This window comes from Kogia breviceps, chromosome 12, assembly GCF_026419965.1.
Source record: "Kogia breviceps isolate mKogBre1 chromosome 12, mKogBre1 haplotype 1, whole genome shotgun sequence".
In the NCBI taxonomy this organism is placed as follows: domain Eukaryota; kingdom Metazoa; phylum Chordata; class Mammalia; order Artiodactyla; family Physeteridae; genus Kogia; species Kogia breviceps.
Genome location: NC_081321.1, coordinates 42,056,402 through 42,080,692, shown reverse-complemented (window position 1 = coordinate 42,080,692; position 24,291 = coordinate 42,056,402). Strand labels below are relative to the sequence as shown.

General features: G+C 51.1%; 1 protein-coding gene across 1 annotated transcript; it reads right to left on the bottom strand.

Annotated features, from left to right (window-relative positions):
- Positions 1 to 1,056: 1,056 nt before the first annotated feature.
- On the bottom strand, positions 1,057 to 21,871 carry ESPL1 (extra spindle pole bodies like 1, separase). Its single transcript, XM_067009386.1, has 31 exons — positions 21,823 to 21,871; positions 21,475 to 21,567; positions 20,236 to 21,294; positions 19,847 to 19,951; positions 19,568 to 19,688; positions 16,990 to 17,126; positions 15,760 to 15,953; positions 15,216 to 15,455; positions 14,848 to 14,992; positions 14,600 to 14,738; positions 14,267 to 14,406; positions 13,190 to 13,324; positions 12,007 to 12,126; positions 11,342 to 11,513; positions 10,818 to 10,946; positions 10,527 to 10,683; positions 9,330 to 9,439; positions 7,234 to 8,225; positions 6,437 to 6,791; positions 5,871 to 6,032; positions 5,286 to 5,499; positions 4,994 to 5,184; positions 4,287 to 4,414; positions 4,040 to 4,162; positions 3,013 to 3,168; positions 2,734 to 2,904; positions 2,504 to 2,608; positions 2,205 to 2,320; positions 1,961 to 2,044; positions 1,628 to 1,792; positions 1,057 to 1,331 (listed from the first exon to the last, which is right to left on the bottom strand). The coding sequence occupies exons 2-31, from the start codon at positions 21,553 to 21,555 to the stop codon at positions 1,130 to 1,132; spliced, it is 6,348 nt and encodes a 2,115-aa protein (XP_066865487.1). The 5' UTR covers positions 21,556 to 21,567; positions 21,823 to 21,871; the 3' UTR covers positions 1,057 to 1,129.
- Positions 21,872 to 24,291: the final 2,420 nt, after the last annotated feature.

Below are 24,291 nucleotides of genomic sequence, written 5' to 3'. Positions count from 1 at the left end.
CTCGCTGCGCCAGACGTCTCTATGGTCCTCCATCCCGGAAGGGAAGGAAAGGCTGGTTAGTCTCGGTGACTCCCATTGGAAGAGAAAGGGTAGAGGCTCTTTATTTTCTCACAACGTCCCAAGCCTAGCGAAGTCAAGTTGTAGCAAACAGAATTCCTACGCTCAAGGAACTTATACTTAAAAGTACTCAGGCCATAACCACAGCGTTGTAAAGCAATGTATGCTACTCCACGTAGGTGGTATAAACCTAGTGACAACAGGCAAGGAGGAAGCCTGTGAAGTTCTCCGGGTCGCGGGTGAGGAGTAGAACTGTGAAAGGAATGCGTTGAGCAGATGAAGCGGGAGTCTGGCGGTGGAGAGAACACAAAGGAGGCCCGTTATCAACTAAAAAATACAGCAGGGGGTTTATTAATCAGTGCAGTGTTTTACCCTGTGCTAGAAGTGAGGGATACATAAGAGTGTTAAGATACGTACTTCTGAACTTAATCCAGTTGGAGAGAGAAAAACCGTACATCAGCATCAGAACCCCCTCGAATCTGCTGCTAAAGTGCATGGCACTAACAAGTGTAACAGCTGTTTGTGGGGAAAGGACGGCAGCCTATAACATCCACTTAGGAGGGGGCAGAGCAACTGAGGCATTAAACTTGTGTCACTCCCAGGATACCTGAGGGCAGGAAGACAGGATAGACATGAGGGAACCTGGCCAAGACACTCTCAATGGATCTATCTCTACCTTTCCTTGGGCCTTTGTCCCCACTTAGAGCATTTTGATGCCCCTCTCTCCTTCAGCTTTGTCTGCTGAGGCCAAGACAGGCCCAGCTTTGTCTGTTGGTTTTGCCTTTCTTCCCAACACTCTCAGACTTGAACTCCTGCAAGCTATTCTTATCTATTTATAGTACCACACAGTAGGAAGCCTGCAATAGTCTTATCTTCAAATGTTCTCAGAGGAACTACACAAAACAGGGTTTAAGTGATGTATCTTTATTATATTAAAAATTAAATCAAAAGGAAATGTTTCATATAAAACACTGGGGAAAATCATTTAAAATAGTTATCGTAAGGGCCAAATCTAAGTTTGGAGGTAGAACAGTCACATGGCTTCTATCAGCAACAGGAGAGCTCCAAGGGGTCACTTCAGGGAGACAGGCAAGCCATAGGCTACAGGTGCAGCCCCAATAAGATACTTGAGTCGGGGAGCCTGGCGGGCCTGGCTGACGTAGTACAGAAGTGGGGCTCCTGGGCCTGCTCCAAGCCAGCCCTGCAGCAAAGCCTCTGTGTAGCGGTCAATGTCACGGTCAGTCACATCCCAGAGGTTACCTAGAAACAGGGGGCTGGGAAAAGAGAAGGAAGAAATACAAAGTAAGGGTCTAAAACAGAACACCTAGGAAAACACGACTGGTGGTGGTGGTGGTGAGTGAGTCGAGAGGGATTAAGCCAATGAGGAAGTCCCTTGACCCATAGTTCCAGGAGGAGGATAGAGGATGGCAAAGGGTTAAGGGCCCAGGTATGCCAGGGAAGTAGGGTGGGAGGAAGGAGGTGGGGCATAAAAGAGGAAGGATTTGGGGTTCAGACCTGGGAAAGCACTTGGGATGGGGACCTAGGATGGACTTTGCCCCTCGAGACTCACCAGCCAGCCATGATATACTTGAGCACGATGCCAGCCCCCTCCAGGTTTCCGCGCACAGCCAGGGCTGCACTGCTGCAGCCAAACAGCAGGGCCACTGCCCGGCAGCTCAGCCGCAGGACAGCCTGCCCATCCAGGAAGCGGGCACCGGCCCCATGCCCTGCATAGCTGAGGCAGAAGGAGGCGAGATGAGCCTGACCTAGCAGGGCCAGGCCTCTGCTGTGTCTCCAGAGGTGTCCTGAGCCAGTCAGGGGCTCCAAAGCCCCAGAGCAAACCGTGGTGATACCCACCCTGTGGGACTGTCCCTCTCCCCAGCTCCCTGCCCTGAGCACTCACATGTACAAGTCATGCTCCGCCAGGGCCGCCTGCACCTGTTCCGGGCTCGGCACCTCCCCGACCACCCCTTTCCAGCCAGCTTCACTACAGGGAAAAGGTAGGAGTAAGAAGGGTTATGGGGCAAAGAGGGCAGAAGGAACACTAGGGAGGACGTGGGCTGCAATGTTTGATTCGGAGAAAAGGACATTTGCCCCTGTGTTGTGCTACCCTTCCCCACCCCGCTTCTTACTCTTCTCCTGCTGACCTGCTAAAATGGGCTCGGAATTGCTCCTCTGTGCTTGACAGGTTATTTTGGGGATTCAGGACGTAGAAGGTACTGCGAGGATCCACCCCTTGGCTCAGCACCGACGAAGCCCCGGACTGATGGGGAGGCAGTGGTGATCAGGATCCTGGTCTGGCCCAAGGGCCCAAGCTCCCACAAACCCCAAGCCCCTTTCCACAGCTGATCCATTCCTAAGACCTCCTGCTTCTCTTCCCAGGTTTCTCTACCTTTTCTTGCCCAATCACCAATCACCCCCAGTCCCCACTCCCTGAACCCCGCACCTCTTTGATGATGGAGTAGCTGAGTAGGAATCGGAAGGAGGGCAGCCGAGTGACAGGCAGAGCCCGGAGGCTGGGCATGCTCTCCCACGGGAGCTTCTGTAGGTCCTGGGCAAAGAGCACTCAGAGGTTACTGTCCTGAGCCAGGGGTACACAGGAGTGAGAAGGGGCATGGCGGCGGGTAGCTGCCCACTGCCCCCCAGGCGCTGCCCCTCCGGCCCCTGGCTCCTCACCTTGTCCAGCACCAAGACAAGATGCCTACTGCTTGGTACCGTCTGACCCTGTAGATGCTCTACTGCCTCACTCAGGAGCTCTTGGGCTCGTTCTGGCCGGGCTGGGCACAACCCATAAGCCAGGGCCTGAACGTCCTGTGGGGTGAGGGTACTGGCACCGCTGAGCATAATCTGCGGGGGAACAGTGGTCACTGAGTACCATAGCTCCCATCTCCACCCTCAGTGGCAGGTGGGAAAGTCAAGGTTACCTTCTTCCCCTTCCCTGATTGCTCAACTCACTTTCAGCAGAGTGGGGTCAGGATACTTCCAGCCACATTCCTGCAGCAATTCTTGTAGACGGGAGGCCTCCTGGGCAGGGCCAGGGTCCTCACTGGATGGCAGCAACAGCCCCCGCCAGCAGCCCAGCACATACTTCTCTAGGGAAGTGGTGAGAACCTGAATGCAGAACAGAACTGTCAGTCAGAGAGGAAGCTGAGTTTCTTTCCCCACAGGCACCGACATTTTGGAGACGAGGAAATGGGTCTTCCAATAAGTGGATGTGCCTTACTTATCTTACTGCCAGTCATAAAAGGCAAGAAGCGAGAGACATTTTTCATTTGCTGAGACTCTGGGGGAGTATAGATAAGACAATTTGTAGGGGGACTTCCCTGGTGGCACAGTGGTTAAGAATCTGCCTGCCAATGTAGGGGACACCGGTTCGAGCCCTGGTCCGGGAAGACCCCACATGCCGGGGAGCAACTAAGCCCGTGCGCCGCAACTACTGAGCCTGCGCTCCAGAGCCTGCGAGCCACAACTACTGAAGCCCGCGCACCTAGAGCCCGTGCTCCGCAACAAGAGAAGCCACCGCAATGAGAAGCCCGTGCACCGCAACAAAGAGTAGCCCCCGCTCGCAGCAACTAGAGAAAGCCCGCATGCAGCAGTGAAGACCCAACACAGCCAAAAATAAAAATAAAAATAATATATATATCTTTTTTTAAAAAAAAGATGATTTGTAATAAATCACTAGGTTTTGACAAATACGAACAGGTGGGCAAAAGCTAAAGCCAGGAAATGAAATGAAAGCTGTGGTCAGGAGGCTGATCCTTGGGCTTAACTTCCTTTCTTGTACTTATCTTTAAACATTTCATTGCCATAACCCCTTCAAGTCTCAGACTCTTGTTCAAAGTGCTTCCCAAGTGACATAATTTTTTATTTAGGCCTACACTTACAGAAAGGACTTGAGGTGGCTCAGCAAGAACCTGGGACCCCTGAGAGAGAAGATATTCCTAGGGCAGGCCAGATCCCACCCCACGCTGGGGACACACACCTCCATCCTACGGTCCAGTTCCAGCCGCCCTGTCCACCATTCCCGCTTGTCAGTACAGCTGCTGTTCTCTTTCTGTTCCTTCTGGATGGCGTCAAACTCTTTTAGGGCCGAACTCACAGAAAGCTGAGGGAGATGGGGTTGTAAGAGTTCTGCTTGTCCATGTGACCACCATCTCTCCATCCCCCAGCCACAGCTTGACCAGAAGCCTGCCCCAGCCCAACTTTGCTCCCCGGCCCAGAAGACCTACCTTGTTCTGGGCAGTGGGGATCTGCACAGTGACTGGGGGATTGTCTTTTTCCAGCCGGGTCAGCAGGAGGGTGTTACCCATGGTTCCAGGCTGGAGGGTGGCCAGGGCCAACACACACACGGTCACCCCTGACACACAGGACGTGCCCAGAGTTATTTCAGCTGTTACAAAGAATTCCTTTCCCTGTCTTCTGCATGCAATCCCTGTCCATCACTCAAGACAACTCCTAGAAGACTTCCCTGGCCACTGGAGTTCAAAGGTGCTCTCCCTTACCCTAACAGCTCCCTGTAGACAGAGACCATGTTTTGTATTTATTTGTGTCCCTACAGAAACTAGCAACCGCTCCCCCCCACCACTCCCCACATACAGTGAGGCACTCAAATCATCCGTGAACAAGTTTCATGTTAGCATAGGAAGACCCTGGACACCTGAACTACTTACTCCTAAAGAAAGAAAGACACTGAATTTGCTGGTAACTCAAACTGAGATTTAAAAAAAAAAAAAAAAAAAAAAAGACTTCTAGATTTAAGGTATATCTGTTTGGTGAGAGTTACAAAATGTCTAGTCGATGGAAAAGTATGACATGGCCTTCCATAAGGATCATAAATCTGTGTGTGAACTAACTAATGCCTTAAAGTCCTTCACCCCACTCTTCCCTAAGAAGATGAATAAAAGAACAGCAGAGGCACTGATGCCTGCTGCCATACCACTGGGGATCAGAGCCAGGCGCTCCTGGAAACTCTCCTCCTCAGGCTGGGGGAAGTGGCCAGGTCCCGACGCTCTGAAGGAAAAGAGGCGCTGGATGCGGGCCAGGGGTATGTCTCCAGGCCTCTCCTGGAGGTTCAGCCCCTGCAGCTGGTCTGCTATTTCAAGCGATCCTCGGCGCTTCTGGGCCTTGCTGCAGGCAACACGAGAGGGGGTGAGTTCTGCCTCCTTCAAAGTCTGGACCACTCCCCCCAGTCTGTCCCAGCACAAGCCTTAGGGACGGTGGGCACTCACCTGAGCTGCCTGTGGAGGTAGATGAGCAGCTGGTGGCGACAGGTGATGGAGACAGACTCGGTGACAAGGTAGGCAGTGGCATAGCGATCCCGGTGGCCCAGGCACAAGGCCAGGAGGCGGCAGAGGTGAGCGTAGAGCCCACTAGGAGGGCAGTGACTGACCCCACGGAAAGCAATGCTTAGTGAGTCACAGATGGAATCCAGGATAGAGAGACCTAGAGGAAGGTCAAGACACAGATGAATCCTCGACTTCCTAACTGATAGGAACTTTCCAAGAATGAGTGTCTATCTACTCTCCCACGTGGAAAACAGCAGCCACCATTTATGAAGGGTAGTGTGCCAAGTGGGGAGCTATGCAGTTTACATGCATCAACTTTCTCCATCCTCCCCAAATTCCACCTTATAGTTAAGTAAATTAAAGTTCAGAGAGGTGGAGTGACTAGAGTTCAGCTAGTAGACAAAGAGTGCTGGGATTCAAACCCAGGTGCAAAGGCTACCAGATCCAGATGGTCCAAAACCAGAACCAAGGACAGTATGGAAAGGCAATGGGATCAAGCGATCCCACCTTTGTGGTCAGCATACTTACTGACGGCTACGGGGGCCGAGGGGAGTCGGAGCCGAGGACCAAGATCCTTGTCTCTCTTCTCATCTGGGTCCCGGACGGGCAGCTCCTCTTTGCTGGCATCCCGTCTTAACACCTCACATTCTCCTATGGCTGAATCGAGCCCTGGAGCTGGGGTCTTCCCACCTGGGCAGACAACACGACTTTCCTTTAGAGTTCCCTCTTCCTGCCACCCCCTTTGCTCTCCCTTCTAGGGTCAGGCCCAGAGCCAGCAAAAGAACTTTCTTCCTGTTCCATCTTTTTTTTTTTTTTGCAGTACACGGGCCTCTCACTGTTGTGAGCCTCTCCCGTTGCGGAGCACAGGCTCCGGACGCGCAGGCTCAGTGGTGATGGCTCACGGGCCCAGCCGCTCTGCGGCATGTGGGATCTTCCCGGTTCGTGCCCCCTGCATCGGCAGGCGGACTCTCAACCACTGCACCACCAGGGAAGCCCTTCCTGTTCCATCTTTGGCACCAGTTATTTCTCATGTTTTGGCCCCAGGGCAACCCCCCAAAAACATGGACCTCTATCTTCCACCCTTGCCATCACACCTGAGGCTGAGTCTTCCCCATCAGAGCCCCTGAGGATCTCAAAGCTCATTTCCATCTGCTTGTCAGTCAGTTCCTCCTCAAGGATGGTCCTCATCATCTCGGGGCCCAGCTCCTCACAATGTCCTGATGCCAGCTTCTTGACCCTCCGGCTTCTGCCACTGAGGCCAGGGTGCCCAGGGGCACTGCCTGGGGCGGCCACCGCGTTTGTCTTCACGCTCGGGCCCTTCCTGGCCTGGCCCCGGCCCCGGCCCCGGCCCCGGCCCCGGGAAGCAGTGTCCCGTCCCTTGGGCCCCTCTGCAAGCCGTGCCCCAACGGAGACAGGGTCTTCCAGGTCACTGTCATCACTGAAGTTCACCTAGGATGGTGGAAAAGGGAGAAGGGTCAAGTGACAAGACATTGTCCGCCAGCAGGTGGTGCTGTGGAGGCGCCATCACAGAGGCCCTTGGGGAAGATTTAAGAATCAACCTCCCAGGTATTAGGCCACACTCAATCAGGGGCAGTAACTCTGGGGTGTGGAAGGAGGGAGAGGAGGAAGGAACAGAAGATAAGGAGGAAGGATGTAAAGGGAAAGGAACCGTATAGAGTGAAGAAAAGTTCCTTCTGTCTGAAACAAAGATGGACTTGAACTAGGTCTTGCTATGGAAGATGTAGGGATCCTGCAGTAATAGGAGAGCTTAAGGTGTCCCCCGCCAACCCCAGCCCTAGGAAGCTATTCCAGAGACACCTGCTCTGCAGAACTCTTCTCCAGGATCACCCCCACTCAACACCAGTACCACCTAGCCACAGTCCCATCTCACCTTGAGGCGCGTCTGGACCCTCTGTTGTACCCTGGGGGCCTTGGGAACCTCAGGCTTGCTCTTTGTAAGGAAGACTTCCTCCTCAAACACGGTGAAGGGGACACGAGGGCCACCCTGCCTGACCCGGCCTGGGGGCTTAGGTGTACAGGGTGGTCCTCCACCTTCCAGACCTTTCAGAGAGGTATTTGAGAGCGGCAGGGCAGCAGAGACCTCTTGCCGGCGTCTTCGTCCACTATGTTTCTGGCTCCAAGGCTTAGAGTGTTCTGAGCCTGCAGGGGTCTTTACTGATGGCGGCTGCCAGCCCCAGGAGCTCACAAAAAGTTGGGGAGTGCAGCAGCCGAGACCAGCCAGCTTTGCAAGGGCCTGAACCAAGAGCAGGTTGGCTCTCCAGGGCTCCAGGTGGGGTATCCGAGCCGCCACAAACTTTAGCCCCGACTCCAGGACCTTCCCCAGGCTCTTGTTTGATGGCTGGCTCAGCCCCTCCAGTGCCAGCTGTGCGTAGGCCTGAGCCGAGATCTCATCGAAGAGGCCCAGGACAGGAGAGGGGGGTGCTTTGTGATTCAGGGAAGCTTGTAGAGCTTGGGTGAGGCGCTCACTGGCTGCGGGGCAACACTTCAGCACAACCTGCAGTAGCTCCAGGCCCTGGGCCTGATGGCCCATGGCCAGCCTCACCCCCGCTGTGATCAACGTCCAGCGCAGACAGACTGTTGAGAGGACAGGGCTGGCACAGATTAAGCAGTCACAAGTGGGCAAATGGGTCAGGAAGCCAGGGCTGGGCTGGGGCTTTGTTTTCAGGATCGGGGAGGAGTTAGTAGAAGGTGCTACAGGGCCAGGCTCCTTGGCCACGGTGGCCACCAGCTCCAGGACAGGACCTCTTAGAACAAGCTCTTCCTCTGGAAGCTCTGGAGGATGGGGCACCCAGGCCCGCTGCTTCCCCTTCTGCAAGTGGACCTTCTTCACAGAGTCTGGGTGTTGCGCTAGTCTGACAAACTCTGAGGAAGGAGTGGAAAAAGAATTACAAAACTGGGAGAAATGATACCAGTGTGTCCTGAGCTACCTCAGCAGCCAACAACCTATGTTATTTACTTACTAACTGTTCATATATATTACTGTACTAACATACTAAATATTAGCATCCTTACTATTTTTTCAATAAAATCCTAACATTTTCTTCCCTTCTAACAATGCATCAGCACAGCCCACAGAGCCCCCATATCTGCAGCTCAGAAGGCTGCATGGCTCAGGCCAGAAGGCCGGCACCCAGGGGCCCAAGTCTTAATCCTGTCTCTGGCCCCTGACTAGCCCTGTGATCCTGGCCTCAAACATTGAATTTCTCAATTTTCTGAGTTTACAAATGAAAAAACTCTACATTCCCACTCAACTTTCCAGGGTTTTGTGTGGGTCCAATGAAATACTACAGGTAAAAGTGGTTGATAAGGGAAAAAAAAAAAAAGCACCATAAATACAATATTTTATTATTAGCTTAAACCCTTCTGAGTATGCTACATTTGTGCTGCCCCATACAGTAGCCACACGAGCGGCTACTGAACACAGGAAGTGTGGCGAGTATCTAAGGCACTGAATATTCAATTTTATTTAAATTAAAATATATTCATGCTGGGAATTCCCTGGCAGTCCAGTGGTTAGGACTCAGTGCTTTCACTGCAGGGGCCCGAGTTCAATCCCTGCTCCAGGAACTAAGATCCCGCAAGCCGCACAGCACAGGCAAAAAAAAAAAAACCCAAAAAACAAAAACAGAAAAACAAAAAAACAAAAAAACATATATATATATATATATGTATGTGTCTATACGTTGTGTGTATATACATATATATACACACATATATACACATATACGTATATATGTGTGTGTGTATATATATATTAGCACTGAAAACTGGAAGCAGGTAAGGTTAGTCCTGGACAGCCCATCTGAAGGAGTGACACCAATGGTCCGACTGAAGTGAAGGGAGCTTTGCCCTGGGACAGAAGTAAGTCTGATTTAGAAGAGAACCTAACCCTGCCATGTAAAGCTGTGTTGCAGTGCGTGCATCACTCTCACCGCTGCTCATGGGCATAGGGGCCTCACTGCTCACCTGTGCAAGACTCGAGCAAGAACACAACCTGCTGCAGGTCCGACTGACAGAGGTCGATGTTATTGCGTGCCAGCTCCAGCTCCCCCTTCAGCACCAGGAACAGGGCACACCTGGTTGGGAGAGAAGATGACGACCCATTAGTGGAATCCTTTGTTTTCCTGGAGAGTCTTTTTTTTTTTTTGCAGTACGCGGGCCTCTCACTGTTGTGAGCCTCTCCCGTTGCGGAGCACAGGCTCCGGACGCGCAGGCTCAGCGGCCATGGCTCATGGGCCCAGCCGCTCTGCAGCTTGTGGGATCTTCCCGGACCGGGGCACGAACCTGTGTCCCCTGCGTCGGCAGGCGGACTCTCAACCACTGCGCCACCAGGGAAGCCCTGGAGAGTCTTTTTTAAAAAAATAAATTTATCTATTTGTTTGTATTTTTGGCTGTGTTGGATCTTCGTTGCCACACGCGTGCTTTCTCTAGTTGCAGTGAGTGGGGGCTACTCTTCGTTGCGGTGCATGGGCTTCTCATTGTCATGGCTTCTCTTGTTGTGGAGCACAGGCTCTAGGAACGTGGGCTCAGTAGTTGTGGCTTGCGGGCTCTAGAGCGCAGGCTCAGTAGTTGTGGTGTATGGGCTTAGTTGCTCTGCAGCATGTGGGATCTTCCTGGACCAGAGCTCGAACCCATGTCCCTTGCAGTGGCAGGAAGATTCTTAACGACTGCACCACCAAGGAAGCCCTCCTAGAGAGTCTTTCTTTCTGCCCCTTTCCCAGGCAGGGCCATCACAGTCTTTTCCAGCGTCTAGAAGGCCTTTAATTCCTAAGGCTGACTTCAGGCACTCCCTGATGAAAACCCTCTACACTAGTCTCTCAAACCAACTCACCCTTGTGCCTGAGGACAGGCTTTCCCAAACCGCACTCCTCACCAAAAGGATCCTCCGGGCAAAGAGGTTTAGGGAAACATTGTATACTAGATCTCTCTTCTGGAGATTGATAATGTGTGTTAGCATACTGGAGGACATGATAAATCCTATAGGAAATAAAAACATCTAATCTTGATTAACTCAGCATTTCCCACCTATTTGCCATGGAATGCATTCTTCCACCAACCCATCCAAATATAACATGTTAATCTGTGGGATAGTTTGGGAACCCACGATTAAGGTCGTAGGCACTCAGGTTTGGGAATCGGCATCCTCTTGGGCCCTGTACTCACTGGCGCGGTATCTGCAGCTTTGTTGTAAGTTTCAGGGCCTCCAAGCAAAAGGCTTTGGCTTCGCTCACACTACCCAGGTGGACCAGGCGGGAGACCAGCTTCTCCGAGCAGCTTAGCACCTCAGTAAGAACCTGCCATTTTTGTACCAGATTTTCACCTGTAGCAAAGGAGAGAGACGAGACCATCATCATGTGGATCCAGGACCCATAGCCTGGATCCTCTGCAGACAAAACTGCCAGCCCCGCCATCTAGCCTGTTCCTTTCCATGTTAGTTCTCCTCCTCGGACTTACCATAGTCCAGAAATGGTGTCTCCACAGCTGTTTTTTGAACCGAGAGCACATCGCTGCCCATGAGCAGGAGGATGATGCTTCGGAGGAGCTTATGGGCGTCGATGAGCGCTATCTCAGGTGTCTGCCAGCCTATGCAAGTGTAGGGGGAAGGTGGGAGGGACAAGAAGGAAGATGATACGGCCAGAACTTCCACCACCTTCAAATACTAAGAAAGCAAATGCAAAGCATGCTCTCACCCTCTCCCTCCACACTTAAGGCAGACAGAGCTAATCAATCACAGAACTCTCTCCCCCGAGGCTACATGGAGTCTCAGAATCCTTGTCGGTGTAGTGTTCAGGGCAGTCACTAAGCAGTCAATTAGAGTCAGCATGCAAACTCATTTGCTACCCCAGGCCTGCTCTGGGCAGCTTCTAGGTAGGCTCATCCACGCAGTTGGACAGCAGAGGGGACGAGGGCAGAGAAGAGCTGACAGCGGACAAACAACACAAACCACACAAGGAGGGCCATCCACCCTCTTCTTTCACCTTGGGCACAGAGCTGCTCCCACAGGGAGGCCGAGAGGCTGTCTGATGAGAGGCTAAGGTAGACTGCCACAAGCTGCAAGGCCTGGACGCGCAGCAGGTACCAGGCCTTGGATGACCTCTGGAGGGCAGGATCCTGAAGCACAGACAGCAGCAGAGAGGCACCCTCAGCCACCTGGGGGGAGGGGGAAGGGGCGGAGGAGAGCAGTGAGTGAGGTAGGATCAGCAATCCAGAGCTCAAGGTGCCCCTATAGATCACATAGTCCAACCCCCTGCTTTTCAGATGATAAAAGCTGGAGAGAAAACTAGAGCCTGAAAGGGCATAAGACTCAGCCAAGTCACACAGCTAGTGTGTGAGAAAGCCCAGTCTTTGGGACCACACTGGATTTCCAGTCGAGGGTGCTAGTGTCATCCCAGTTTCTAGTCACGGGACAGAATTTCCCCCTTGCCCCAGAGGGAGCTGGAAAAGGATGAAAAGGATGGAATGGCTCCTAGAGAAGCACAGGTGGACGATCCACGGGAGGGCGAGGCCAGATGGTTCTGTTCCTCAGGCCCGCGAACATTCTCCCCAGCTCCAGGGAAGCCTCAGGAGCCAGACAGATTACCTGGAGAATCCGAAAATCCTTCCCATACCCAAGACCTTCGGGGATCAAGAAAGTGAGAAGCACCTTCTGGCAAGCACAGTAGAGTCGACTTCGCAGGAGGTCACAGGTCAGGGAAAGGAGCAGGTATGTATCTGTGGTGTGGTCCAGACGCTTCAGACTTGATTCTGCCTCTTCCAGGTACAACTGAGGAAGCAATCGGGGGTGCGTGAGCATGCTGGTGACGAGAGGCAGCCAGACTCTTCAAATTAAAGCATTCGCAAGCAAAATGTTGACCTTGTCCAATTCAATATTAAATTATTTCAAATAGTATAATCTACGTAGGAATTATTCTCTCACTCACTAAAATGCTCATTTAGTACCTTTCCGTTAACCACTAAGCTAGAGACAAAGCTGGATAAGAAGTAAGCAGGCCCTTCCATCCAATAGCTTGCAATGGGGGGTGTGTGTGTGTGTGGGAATATCTACATAATCATGATACAATAGCATTAGTGGTTGGGGACCCGGGGAAAGTGGTTGATTTTGCCCTTGAAGAACGGGACATATAAAACGCTTTATGAAGGAGACAATTGAGCTAGGCCTTGAAAAGAAAGTACGGGTTTGCTGAAGGAAAAAAAAGTTGGGGCGAGGGTACATTTAGGGTGGAGGGTCTACCACAACCAAAGACAGCGAGGTACGTACGAGGAATATAAAGTAAGTGGTACCGATTAGCATAAAGTTCATGGTGTGGAGCAGCAAGACAAAGAGTGAACCAGAATATAGAAGGTGTGCAATCCAGAGTAAAGGATCTGGACAGTATCCCTCAGGTAGCAGAGAAGCCAATGTAATCCTTTAAGCGGGAAAGAGATAAGATCAGATCTGTTCCTAACATGATCCCGCTAGTAGTCAGAGTGGAAAAGGGAGGAACTGGGAGGCCAGGAGACCAGTTAGGATACATTGTAACAGCCCTAAGTGAACAAGAAGTATCAACTGCGACAACGGAAATGGCTGGGAAACCCAGGATTAGCAGCATATTGCCAGCGCAGACTAGGTCAGACTGAATGCACGGTTGGTTTGGCAGTGAGACGGAGAAAGAAGCCTCCTCTCCCCCAGCTGCGTCCCAACCACTCCACACTTAACCATCCTTCAGCCAAATGTGGCGCAGAAGGCAGAGAAGCCACTCCTTCAGTAGCTTACCTTCTCAGAGGAGAGCTGGGTCAGCGAAGCCAGGTCCCCCTGCAGCCCCAGGCTAGGGCGGCTGGGCACTCACCTGGGCGTAGCTGGGACAGCCGAGCGTCAGGAGGAGCTGGGTGACACGGCAGGAGGAGCCGGCTGCCTTTGCGTGGTCCTCCAGTCTCTGGGAGACGATCTGTATGAGCAGGAGGACCTCCAGAGCCTGCAGGGGCTGGGAGGCCAAGAGCAGCACATTTACCCAGCTCGTGCTCAAGCCTTCATTTCTAGCCCCTCCTCTCCAGCCCTTTGGGACCTTGGTCTGACCTGAGGGCCTGGCTGGAATGTGGCCACCCAGACAGAGCAACCACTGGCCATCCTCAGGGAGCCGGAGAGGAGAGCAGCGAGGGCGTCTGCAAACCCTCCTACCCCCTCACTTGTTTTAAAGCCCACACGCCAGTTGTCTTCAATAGCCAGGATTTCCTGAGCGTTTGCTATGTGCCAGGCACTGTGCCAGCTCACTTTATTTTCATAGCAACTCTAATCCTAATTTTACAGATGAGGAAACTAATAGGTTAACATATGTTAAGCTGCTTGTCTAAGTTCACATAACACGTATGTGGTAGAGCCGAGACTCAAATCTAGGGCTCAGGCAGCTTCCCAGGCTCCTCCTGCTAGGAATATGACCTAATGCCCACAGTAACAAAGATCCTCTATGTGCAACGTCCCTTTTCAGAGGTTCCTAATATGGGGTCCAGGGAAGAGCTTCAGGGAGTCCTTGAAACCTGACATTGCATGTAAAAATGTAAAATTGTATCTGTAGGCATTTATGTTTTTTCTGAATATACAGGTCTCAAATTATCTGATAATTACTAATAATTATGGCTAACGTTTGAGTATTCCGTTTATACACACCATCTTTCATTCATTATCTCACTGAATGCTAACAAGGCTATGAGTTAGTATTATTATTACCCTCATTTTAGAAATAAGGAAATGGGTTTGGAAGGTTAAGCAACTTGCTTAAGGCCATGTACTAGTAAATGCTGGAGGCTGGATTTAACTCAGGGAGATTGGTGACAGAGCCCACACTGGATGACATGACTTCTCAGCAGGGACGCAGGCCAAAGGTGAAGGAGCTGGGTTTCTGGCCCGTGTCAATGCCCTGCCCCGTTACCTTTGCCACCAGCTGATAGAGGGCCGCTAGGATCTGCAGGGAGGCTGCTGTCTGCTGCAGACACCGCACAGCGGGGGCCTGCCCCTTTGTAAGCACCTCCTTCCACAGGGCCAGGGCTTGGTCCAGGCATGTGGACTGAGCTGTAAGTCAAAAGAAAGGGACCAGCCATTCTCTCAGTGTGGGCATCTGGGGAAATGTGGTCCTCTTCCCCATAACAGCCTCTGCCCTTGGGCCCACCTTCCACTCCACAGGGCAGCCTCCCTCACAACTGGGGTACCCGTAGGAATCCACAGAGGAGGCCCTATCCCACCACACTACATTCACAGCCCTCACCAGCTTCTGCAGCCAGGTTGAAGGCAATGTTACTGTATAGGAAACGATCTTCCTGGAGTTTATCTTCATAGTTCAGGTCATTGTCTTCAAACTCCTCCAGGTTACTAGGGGCCTGGGCCCTCCGATCCCGCTCAATACCCTGGATGGGGCGATCAGGGTGAAAACCAGGGCTGTCATGAGCTTACTGGAGTCCAGGGAAAATAAACCCTGTATCCAGTCCTGCTCAACCCCATAGCAACCATGCTCACCTCCTGCATTTTGGCCTCCAGGGTACAGATGTAGAGCCACAGCAGGGCCTGTGCTTTATCATCCAGAAGCCGATCTTTGGCCTGGGCCTCGGGCCTCACAGACTCCAGAAGCTGCAGGGCTTCCTGGATGGCATCCAAGGCAGAGCTATAGGGAGAAGACGCACTTAAGCCAGGCTGCTGTGAGTACCTGCCATGCTGTCCTGGGAAGGGCCTTCTGCAGCACAGCTGGCCTCATCCTTTGAATTGAGTTCCCATGACCACAAACTAAAGGGAGCGCTCAGGGACATGGAGAGGGAAACGGGCTCCAGGAAGGGTAAGAGGAGCTAGGGCAAGAAGCAAGAGTGGCCTTCCCAGGCCTTCCTCCTCACCAGTCGGTCTGCTGGGCAAAGTCGTGATAGCAGAGCACCTGAGCCAGTTCCACCAGGTGGGTGGCTCGGGCCCAGGCCCCGGCCGGTGTTTCCTCAGGGCTCAGCTCCAGCAGGTCGCAGATGACATTGAAACGTTCCTGCCCCGTGTCGGCCCGCACCTCCTTGTAGGTCCGCAGCTCCTCCCTGAGCAGGAGGGCCAGGGTCTCTGGGTCCCAGCCACTCAGGCTGTCTCGCAGCGTCCTGAGAGAGGGAAGGCTCAGCACCGGGGAGCCCATGAAGCGCGGCACCTCTGCCCCAGGCCAAGGAGTCCCCGCCTCAGCTTGCTGAGAGCTCAGTTTCCGGTGGTAAAAGCAAGAACAACTGCCTGTCACTGCTGTCCCCCCACCACCCAGCACAGTGGCTGGCACACAGACGGCACTCAATCAATAATGATGAATGAGGGAAACAGTACCTTTTTCAGACATGAGGATGAATGTGACCATGAGTGCCCAAAGCAGCCCTATCCAGGGGATAAAAACGGTTGTCCCCCTCCCCACCAACTCACTTCAGCTGTAGCTCCTTGTCTCCGGCTCTGGCTGCATCCATCTTGACCCGGACCCAGAAGGTGACTGGCTCAGTCATGTGTTTGGGGCCACAGGGCTGCAGGGCTGCAAGCCACAAAGTCACCATCTTGCAGCCCTGGGCCTGTTTACCCAGTTTCTTCAAACTCTCTATGTGCAGCCGGAAGCATCTGTGTAACTGACCAGAGGAAGAAAACAGACCAAACTGGAGAGAGGAAGCAAGGAGTCTGTACCATGGGGGGGGATGTGTGTGCTCAGGGTCCTCCTGCCCCCAACCCCACCCCACAGACACCTAAGAACTAAATATCTGGGTGCTCTCAACCTGAGGCTTCGACCCATCCCACCCATATATCCATCACCCATACCCCTGCAAACCTGCTCCTCCTCCTGACCCTTCTCAGAAAATCACCACCTTCTCCTGAGTTGGAAAGGCGAGACCATCTTGGCCTCTTCCTTCTCCCTCCCTCACACCAGTCATTTTCCAGGTTAATCCTTGACTTCTTGCACTCACCCACTTCTTTCCATCCCTTGGGAAGCTGTTTCAGTTGAGACGCCCACCCTTTCCTGCCTGGGCTGCTAGAGGCACCTAGATGCCTGGTGTTGTCCTTTCCTTCTGTTTATTCACCACAGTGATGCCAAGAAGCCCAAGACACCAATCCGATACCAGGTCTCCACTTAAATCGAGAGGCTCATCAAATGAAACCTAAGGCCCTCTATGACCCGTCTTGCCAGCCCATCATTTCACGGGTATTCTTGCTTTATGACAGTGGTTCTCACTCTGGTTGCCCAAAGGACCACGTAGAGGAACTTTAAAAAAAAAAAATCTGGATGCCTGGGCTCCAGTGCCAGAGATTCTGAAGCAATTAGCTTAGGACAGGCTTTAGAATTTTTTTTTTTTTAGTTCACTCAGGTGATTCTAATGTCTAGCCAGGTTGAAAACCACTGGCCCAGGACAAGGCTAAATATAAAAAGTGAATCAAAAAAAAAAAAAAAAAGTAAATATGAAGGCGCAGTGAGATTTTTTTAAAAAAGTGAATCAATCAAAAAAATTAAGTAAATAACAGTACAGGTGAGGTCTGGGAAACATTGCCCCAGGTACTGCTGCCAACATGCAGCTCCTAACTCTCTATTCCAAGGCAGGGTCCTGGCCAGGCCCTTTCATGCTACTTGAGCCCCCTCCTCCCTTCAATATAACCTCCCTCCTGCCCTCATACCTTCTCAGGAGGCACCTCAGGATAGGTGTCTGGCTTTGCCAAGCCCAGGCGCTGACAGAGGGGCTCAGAGATGGCACAGGCCTCGGCATAAAGCTTGTGACTATAGAAGTTGTAGGCCAGGTTACTGGTGTACGAGGCTGCAGGGGAGAGAGTACAGCTGACCGCAGGAATGGTTCCACTGCCCTCTGCTGCTGGAGAGGCGGCAGAGAGATGCTAAACCTGTGGTCAGCTCAGCAGTCCCCAGATCAGCCAGGAACCCCCATTGCTAGGGAATGAGAACGGGACAGCTCTCCCTTTCATGCTCCAAGTCAGCCCGTGCCCTCCATTCCAGGAAGGCAACTCCACACCAGCCAGCCTCTCTGCACTTGTTTTACAAAAGCCAAGCCCTCATTCCCACACAGGGCCCGTCTCTCCTCACATGCCAATCTCTGTCTTCATCTTGCTCCAAAGGTCAGCATTTTGGGGGAGACGCTCTGGCCTATCCTTTACTTCCCTCTCCTTCCCTCATTCCACTGAAGCCACACTAGCCTCCCTGCTAGTCCTTGAACACGCCAGCCCCTCTCCTGCTGTAGGGCCTTGACACTGGCTGTTTCCTCTGCCAGGGGACATCCTTTCCCAGGTTTCTACATGGTCAATTCCCTCACACCCTCCAGGCTGTGCTCATGTCACCCTCTCCAAGAGGCCTACCCTGACCATCTGTTTTTTTTTTTTTTTGGCCACGTGGCATGTGGGATCTTAGTTCCCCAACCAGGGATCTGAACCCACACCCCCTGCACTGGAAGCATGGAGTTCCAACCACTGGACCGCCAGGTAAGTCCCTGACCACCTGTTGAAACGGTAATTTGCCCCCCCTCACCTACCCTGATCTCCTAATTCCCTTTCTTATCCTGCTCTACTTTTCCTTTCCCTCCATATTTCTGACTACTTTCTGACATGCTGTACTTCAATTATTCTACTGTTTATGATCTTTCTCCCCCAACCAGAATGTGGCTCCATGAGAGCAGAGATCTTTGTTTTATTTACTGACATATCTAAGTACTCAGAACAGTGCTTAGCACACAGCAGTTACTCAATAAATATTGACTGAATGAATACAATTTTCCTAAATTCTAGTTTAGGCAGTTTCTTGGCTATCGATGTAGATGGCTGGGAGAAAATAAAGTAGGTCTTCAATACTCTGTGGGAAGAATTTTCATACTATTAATTTTTGTGACTCCTGATGACATTTTCACCTCTGTGGCCAGGCTCAACCTGAAAATATGAAGATGAAAAACTCTCCAAAACCTTCTAGTGACTGAACTCATTAGGTTTATATAATTCAAACTAAAGGGCTATGCTTTTTGTAAAACTGAGGGGGAAATTTATTATGAAATACAAAACAGGTAAAACTAATTGATGCTGTTAGGATAGTTAGTGGTTACTGTTGGGGGGTGGGGACCAGAAGGGGGCACAAAAAGGGGTTTTCAGGGGTCTATGTCATGCTCTGTTACTTGACCTAGATGTTGGTTACAAACCATTCTCACTTTGTAAAAATCCATCATGGGCTTCCCTGGTGGCGCAGTGGTTGAGAGTCCGCCTGCCGATGCAGGGGACACGGGTTCGTGCCCTGGTCTGGGAGGATCCCACATGCCGCGGAGCGGCTGGGCCCGTGAGCCATGGCCGCTGGGCCTGCGTGTCCGGAGCCTGTGCTCCACAACGGGAGAGGCCCCAACAGTGGGAGGCCCGCGTACCATAAAAAAAAAAAAAAAAAAAAAAATCCATCAAGCTGTCTGCTTATGATCTTAGTATTTTCCTGTATGCATATTTCAATAAAAAGGGTGGGGAGAAATATATATGCCTGTTGGTTAATATACACATATATATAGTAATATATACATATAGTAGATATACACAGTATATCTCTAGAGGGATACATAAGAAATTGTCCACATTAGCTGCCTCTGCAGAGTGGGACTTGGGTGAGTAGGATTAGGAGCAGCAGACGGGCTTTTCACTGTATGCCTTTTTGTGCAATTTGAATTTTGAATCATGCGAATGTTCTACCTGGTTTTAAAAAATTTAAGTTATAGGGCTTCCCAGGTGGTGCAGTGGTTGAGAGTCCGCCTGCCGATGCAGGGGACACGGGTTCGTGCCCCGGTCCGGGGGGATCCCGAGTGCCGCGGAGCAGCTGGGCCCGTGAGTCACGGCCACTGGGCCTGCACGTCCGGAGCCGGCGCCCCGCAGCGGGAGAGGCCACGGCGGTGAGAGGCCCGGGTACCGCAAAAAAAAAAATAAATAAATAATAAATAAAATTAAAAAGACAAAAAAAAAATTTTAAGTTATAAATGCTCTACATTTTCACGAAACAAATACCAAGTCAGATTTCAAAGTCAATGAAAAAAAAATTCACATCTGCTATGATAAATGAGCCTCATCACTTCTCTCCTGCTGTTAAATACAGAGATCCTTATAAATGTCTTTCTCACTGCCTTCCTAAGCCATAGGGAGGCCCCACAGAACTATCCAGCTAGTGCTACTTGCCTGCCTAACAAGCGATTACCCTCCCAAGAATCCTGTATCTGGGCTCTAGGGCACTAACCAGTCATCCCCAGGTAGTCAGTCAGCTCTCGGCCTGACAGGCCCTGTAAGGCCTCCATCATCCAGACAACAGTAGATTTGCAACTTTCCACTAGCTGGGCCAGGTCAGTCAAATCACCTTCCTGAAGTGACAAAAAAGGTGAGAGGAAACATAATAGGTCTAAGGTGATGTCCACCCCACCTCATGCCCAAAGCCAAAGCAACCCCAAAGCTCTACTGAGGGCAGTCAAGCAACTCCAGACCCTAGGACCTGTCCAGGTTTTTTGATTCCAGATGGTACCTGACAGCCTTGGGCAAAGTCATAAACCACCGTAGTGTAGAGGTGAAGTCCCTGAAAGTGCATCTGAACCAAAGCCTGCAGTTGCTTGGAGGAGTCCCCACAGACCTGAGGAAGGAAGGGAAAGCTTGGTTTGAGGGACAGGGAGCTTCAAGCTGAAGACTGGCCCAGAGCCCTGGAGAGCTGAGACAGCCCGGGGAGTAGGAAGAAGGACATCAGGATGGGCCACTGCCCTCTCAGCGTATACTAGGCTGCTTGCTGGCTGGCAGGCATGCTCCAGAGAGCAGCTTACCAAGGCGGGAGCCAGGGCTTCCAGATCTTACCGAAGACCCTAGCACGATGGAGAGTCCACAGAACCACATTCCCACCCTACCTCTAGGTCCTTAACTCACCCCATCCTGCAGCTGCTGGATGAGGCAACAGTAGCTGCCAAGAAAAGCAAAGAGGCCCAGAATGGCATCAGGTCCATAGTGCCCCTTGGTGCCTCGCTCCAGGACTGAGAGGAAGAACTGGCAGCTGTCACACAATGCCCGCAGTGGGGGTGACGGTGCCTCCATGCTGTTTTTCAGGACAGCTGATGCCTTGATCAGAAGCTTGGCCACTGCCTGGGGTCCTCCCTTGCCAACCTGCAGCAGTTCAACTGCCAGCTGGCAAAGCTGGAGGCTGGGGGCCAGACTGGTGTTCCTCAGGTAATCGTAGGCCTTCTCCACTGTCCTGGTGGCTCTGGCGTGGTGGTGGCCCCAGCAGAGGCGACGGCAGTGTTCCAGGGTGAGCTCCAAGAGACAGAGGGCCCTCTGCGGGGAAAGAGGACCAGGAGAGCCCCCTCCCTCTCCCACCAAAGCTCTGATCACATGCCTGGAGAGCAGGTCATCTAGGAAATCAGCATCTGCTTCATTCAGACCATGCCCACTGCCATCAAATAGCTGATTGGCAGCTACCACTCGACAGGCTGTGGGAGAAGCAAAGTGGGGAACCTCACAAGGGGTACTTTCATCCTCCAAGAGTACTAGAAAGCTCAAGGCCTTTAGCCGAGCTGACAATGCAGCTTGCCGCTCCACCAGGGCTTCTGCCCCCTTCCAAAGCAAAGAAAAGCTGCCCCGAGCCACAGCCTCATAGTCCTGAGGAGCAGTTTGTCGAGAACACTGCACCAAGCAGGTATGGAGGGGCTGAGCGACTCGGAGTGTGGCCTCTGGGATTCCCTGTGCAGCAGTGTTCCGCAGAAAGATGAAGAGAATTCGTTCCAGGTAGAGGGGTGGGCGCTGGGGTGTAGACATCAAGTAGCCATCGCAAGCCACCTCTGCCAGCTCCAGCAGGCTCCCCAGGTGCCTAGGGCAAGCCAGCTTGACAGTCAGCTGCTGGTTGCAAGCCCTCAGGATGGCATCACAAGCCTGCCTCCTCTCGGCATCAGATCGGCAGCTGGGAGAATCAGCTGGAAGCTTGGACAGGAACTCCTAGGAGGAGAGGAAGATGTGAATGAGGCTACCAAATGAGAAAAAAAAGATAGGGAAAGGAACTAGAAATGAGATTGCTCAAGAGTGGATCTCCACTAATCTGTCTCTTCAAATAAGTCAAAAAACAAAACAGCTCAGCTTGGTAAGCCAGGTGTATCCACAGCCAGACAGCACTCCCACCTTCAAGTCAGGCAGCAGCTCTTCAGCCTCCTTTGGACTTCTTAGCAGAGTCCCAAAGTTGACTCCTTTGAAGATCCTCATGGTGCCGCGGGACTAGGGGAAAGAAAGCGGATTATGGAAGGCGGAGAAGATTTGTAAAGGAGCTAAATGAAGGGCGGGAGAAGGGCTTGAAGGCCGCGCAAGGCGGGGGGCAAAAAATCCCATCAGAAATCCTATCGGAAAGACGTGTATATGCCAAGACGCCGGGCTCCCGTTATAAACCGACGCTTCTGCTATTCCTTCCTCCCAGCCTATCCCCAGCCTCACTACCTGTCCCACCAACCAACGCCCCACACCAGAGGCCTCCACCTAGCTCTTCAGCACCACCAGGACGTCCCGAGGTCTCCCGACCCTCCCTCGTAGAGACGCCCGGCCTCTTCCTCAAGTCAGCGCTGGGGCCCCATTCACCTCGGCGCATACATACATTCACGACTACCTCCAGGCCTTCCGGTCCCAGAGAGCATTCTTCTTCCTAGGGGCAGGACTTACCCACTAGACTGAGTACTCCGCAAGGATCCAAAATGTAACCTTCGTTTTCCGCGCCAGCCCCTCCTTTCAAATATCCCCAGCGACCAATCAGCGAGAGGTACGTAACGCCTGCGGGCCGCGAGGCGCGCTGGGAGTTGTAGTTTACTCGCCGCGCTGCGTGCTCACGTGACGCCGGCCGGCGAGGTCTAGCCCCTCTGAGGGCTAAAGCCTTTTGGGAGTGCGGGTTTTCCCATATTTTCTAGTGGGAGCCGACTTCCTCAGCTACGTGTAGCTTAGCTGCTGTTGTGAAGGCCAGCCCCCTGCCTCCTTCTTCTCCCCTTTATCTTCAGAGGTCAGAAAGAGTTTAAATTTGCAGAGAAGAGAAATAGGTTAGATAACAAAGAGAACTGACTTGGAAACTCGCGGTTTGGGTTACTAGGAAAAAAGGGTATAGCCTTTCATGGAATTCTTTAAAAATATAGTTTTCCGGGGCCACTGACATGAGTACTGTGGCGACTTCCGGCTCTCTCTGCCTTCCAGCCTTGCTCCTTGCATCAGTTGGATTGTTTGAGGAAGACAGAGGATCTTCTTGATCGGGGATGGAGGGTAGAGGGGTGGGGTGGAAGCTGTGAGTGACGACGGAAAGAACTAGGAAAACTCATTCACTGGGATATTTCGCAGTTTTTAATGACTTATATTCGGTAAATACTTACTACTTCCCCAAACATACACGTTCACTTGGCTCTGCTCTTCCCTTCTTCCAAAGAATTCAGTTCACAACTTTGGGTCTTCCAGTTAGCTTTTTCCTGATGAACTCTATTAACTCATCCTTCACTATTATTGGTTTTCTTCATCATCATCAACCTCTTTTAGGAGCTGAGAATCTAGCAGGGAAGACTATTTAAAAACAAACAACAACAACAAAAAAACAATGACGAAGAATCTCAGCGTTGTAATGGTAATATTGCTGCAGGGGCTAAATGTGTATGATACATCAGTTCTCTCAGTACTCATTTCGTCTTGCTTACACCTTAGCAGTCAGTGCTTTGACAGTATTCTGGGACTTTTTCCGTATGTATATCTACTTGATTCTCCTCAAGGGCAGAAAACATCCTTTTTTTATGCGTCTTCTACTTCTAACAAGAAGGAAGTTCTTTAGAGATCAAAAAGTGCTGACCAGGGACTTCCCTGGTGGACCAGTGGGTAAGACTCCCCACTCCCAATGCAGGGTGCCCAGGTTCGATCCCTGGTGGGGGAACTAGATCCCGCATGCATGCTGCGACTAAGAGTCTGCATAAGGCAACTAAAGATCCCGCATGCGGCAGCAAAGATGTGCCACAACTAAGACCCGGTGCAGGCATAATTAATTAATTAATTAAATGGTCCACATCAAAAAAAACCCCCACAAAACTATGATAAAACTGAAAAAAAAAAGTGCTGACCAATGTGAATTTGAGTCACATAATTCAATCCCTCACTTGAATCCCTGATGTTTACAAAGAGAAGGTGCGGGACAGTGAAAAGAGCTTTCAACTTGAGTCTGGACAGAGGAGGCAGGTTCTAGTCCCAGCTCAATTTATTATTAATCTGTGAAATGGGGTAGTAACATCTAGCCTCACTCCCTACCAGGGGTTCTGCCAGCCTCAACTAGAACAGATAACAGATATGAAATGCTTTCCGAAGGCCCAACGAGGCTTCACAGCCGTTAAAAGGCATGTCTTATATATAATGACATATGAAGATGTCAGAGATACATGAATGATTGTTATAGTCTTCCTGTGGATTTCAATCGTTTTAAAAAGAGAAAACCAAGATATACTTTTGTGTAAAAACAAGCAAACAAGTTGCAGCATGAAAGGTATGATTCATTTTTATTAAAAAAAATTTAACCTGTGCATTAGACTATAAACATTTAACAGTGGTATGAAGAGCAGGCTTAAGGGAGCCTATCATTTTTTACATTTTATATTTATATATGTATATTTATATTTGTAATATATTTATACATCAATATAAATATATGTATTTTAATGTTACATTATATAAACATGTATTTACATTCACATATTTATATTAAATATATATTTCTGTATTTGCATTTGACTCTTTTACAATGAGCCCATATTACTTTATTGTTAAAAAAAATTATTAAAGCAAATGTGACATATTTTTATAACATGAGGTCTGATCCCAAGCATGACAAACTTTTGTTTGTCTAATAATTCTATTCTGTGGTTCTGTGGGGAAGTGGTGGCAAAGAATAATAAAAGCAATAAGGAGAACCACAGGATTGGGGTTATGGAAAGTGTG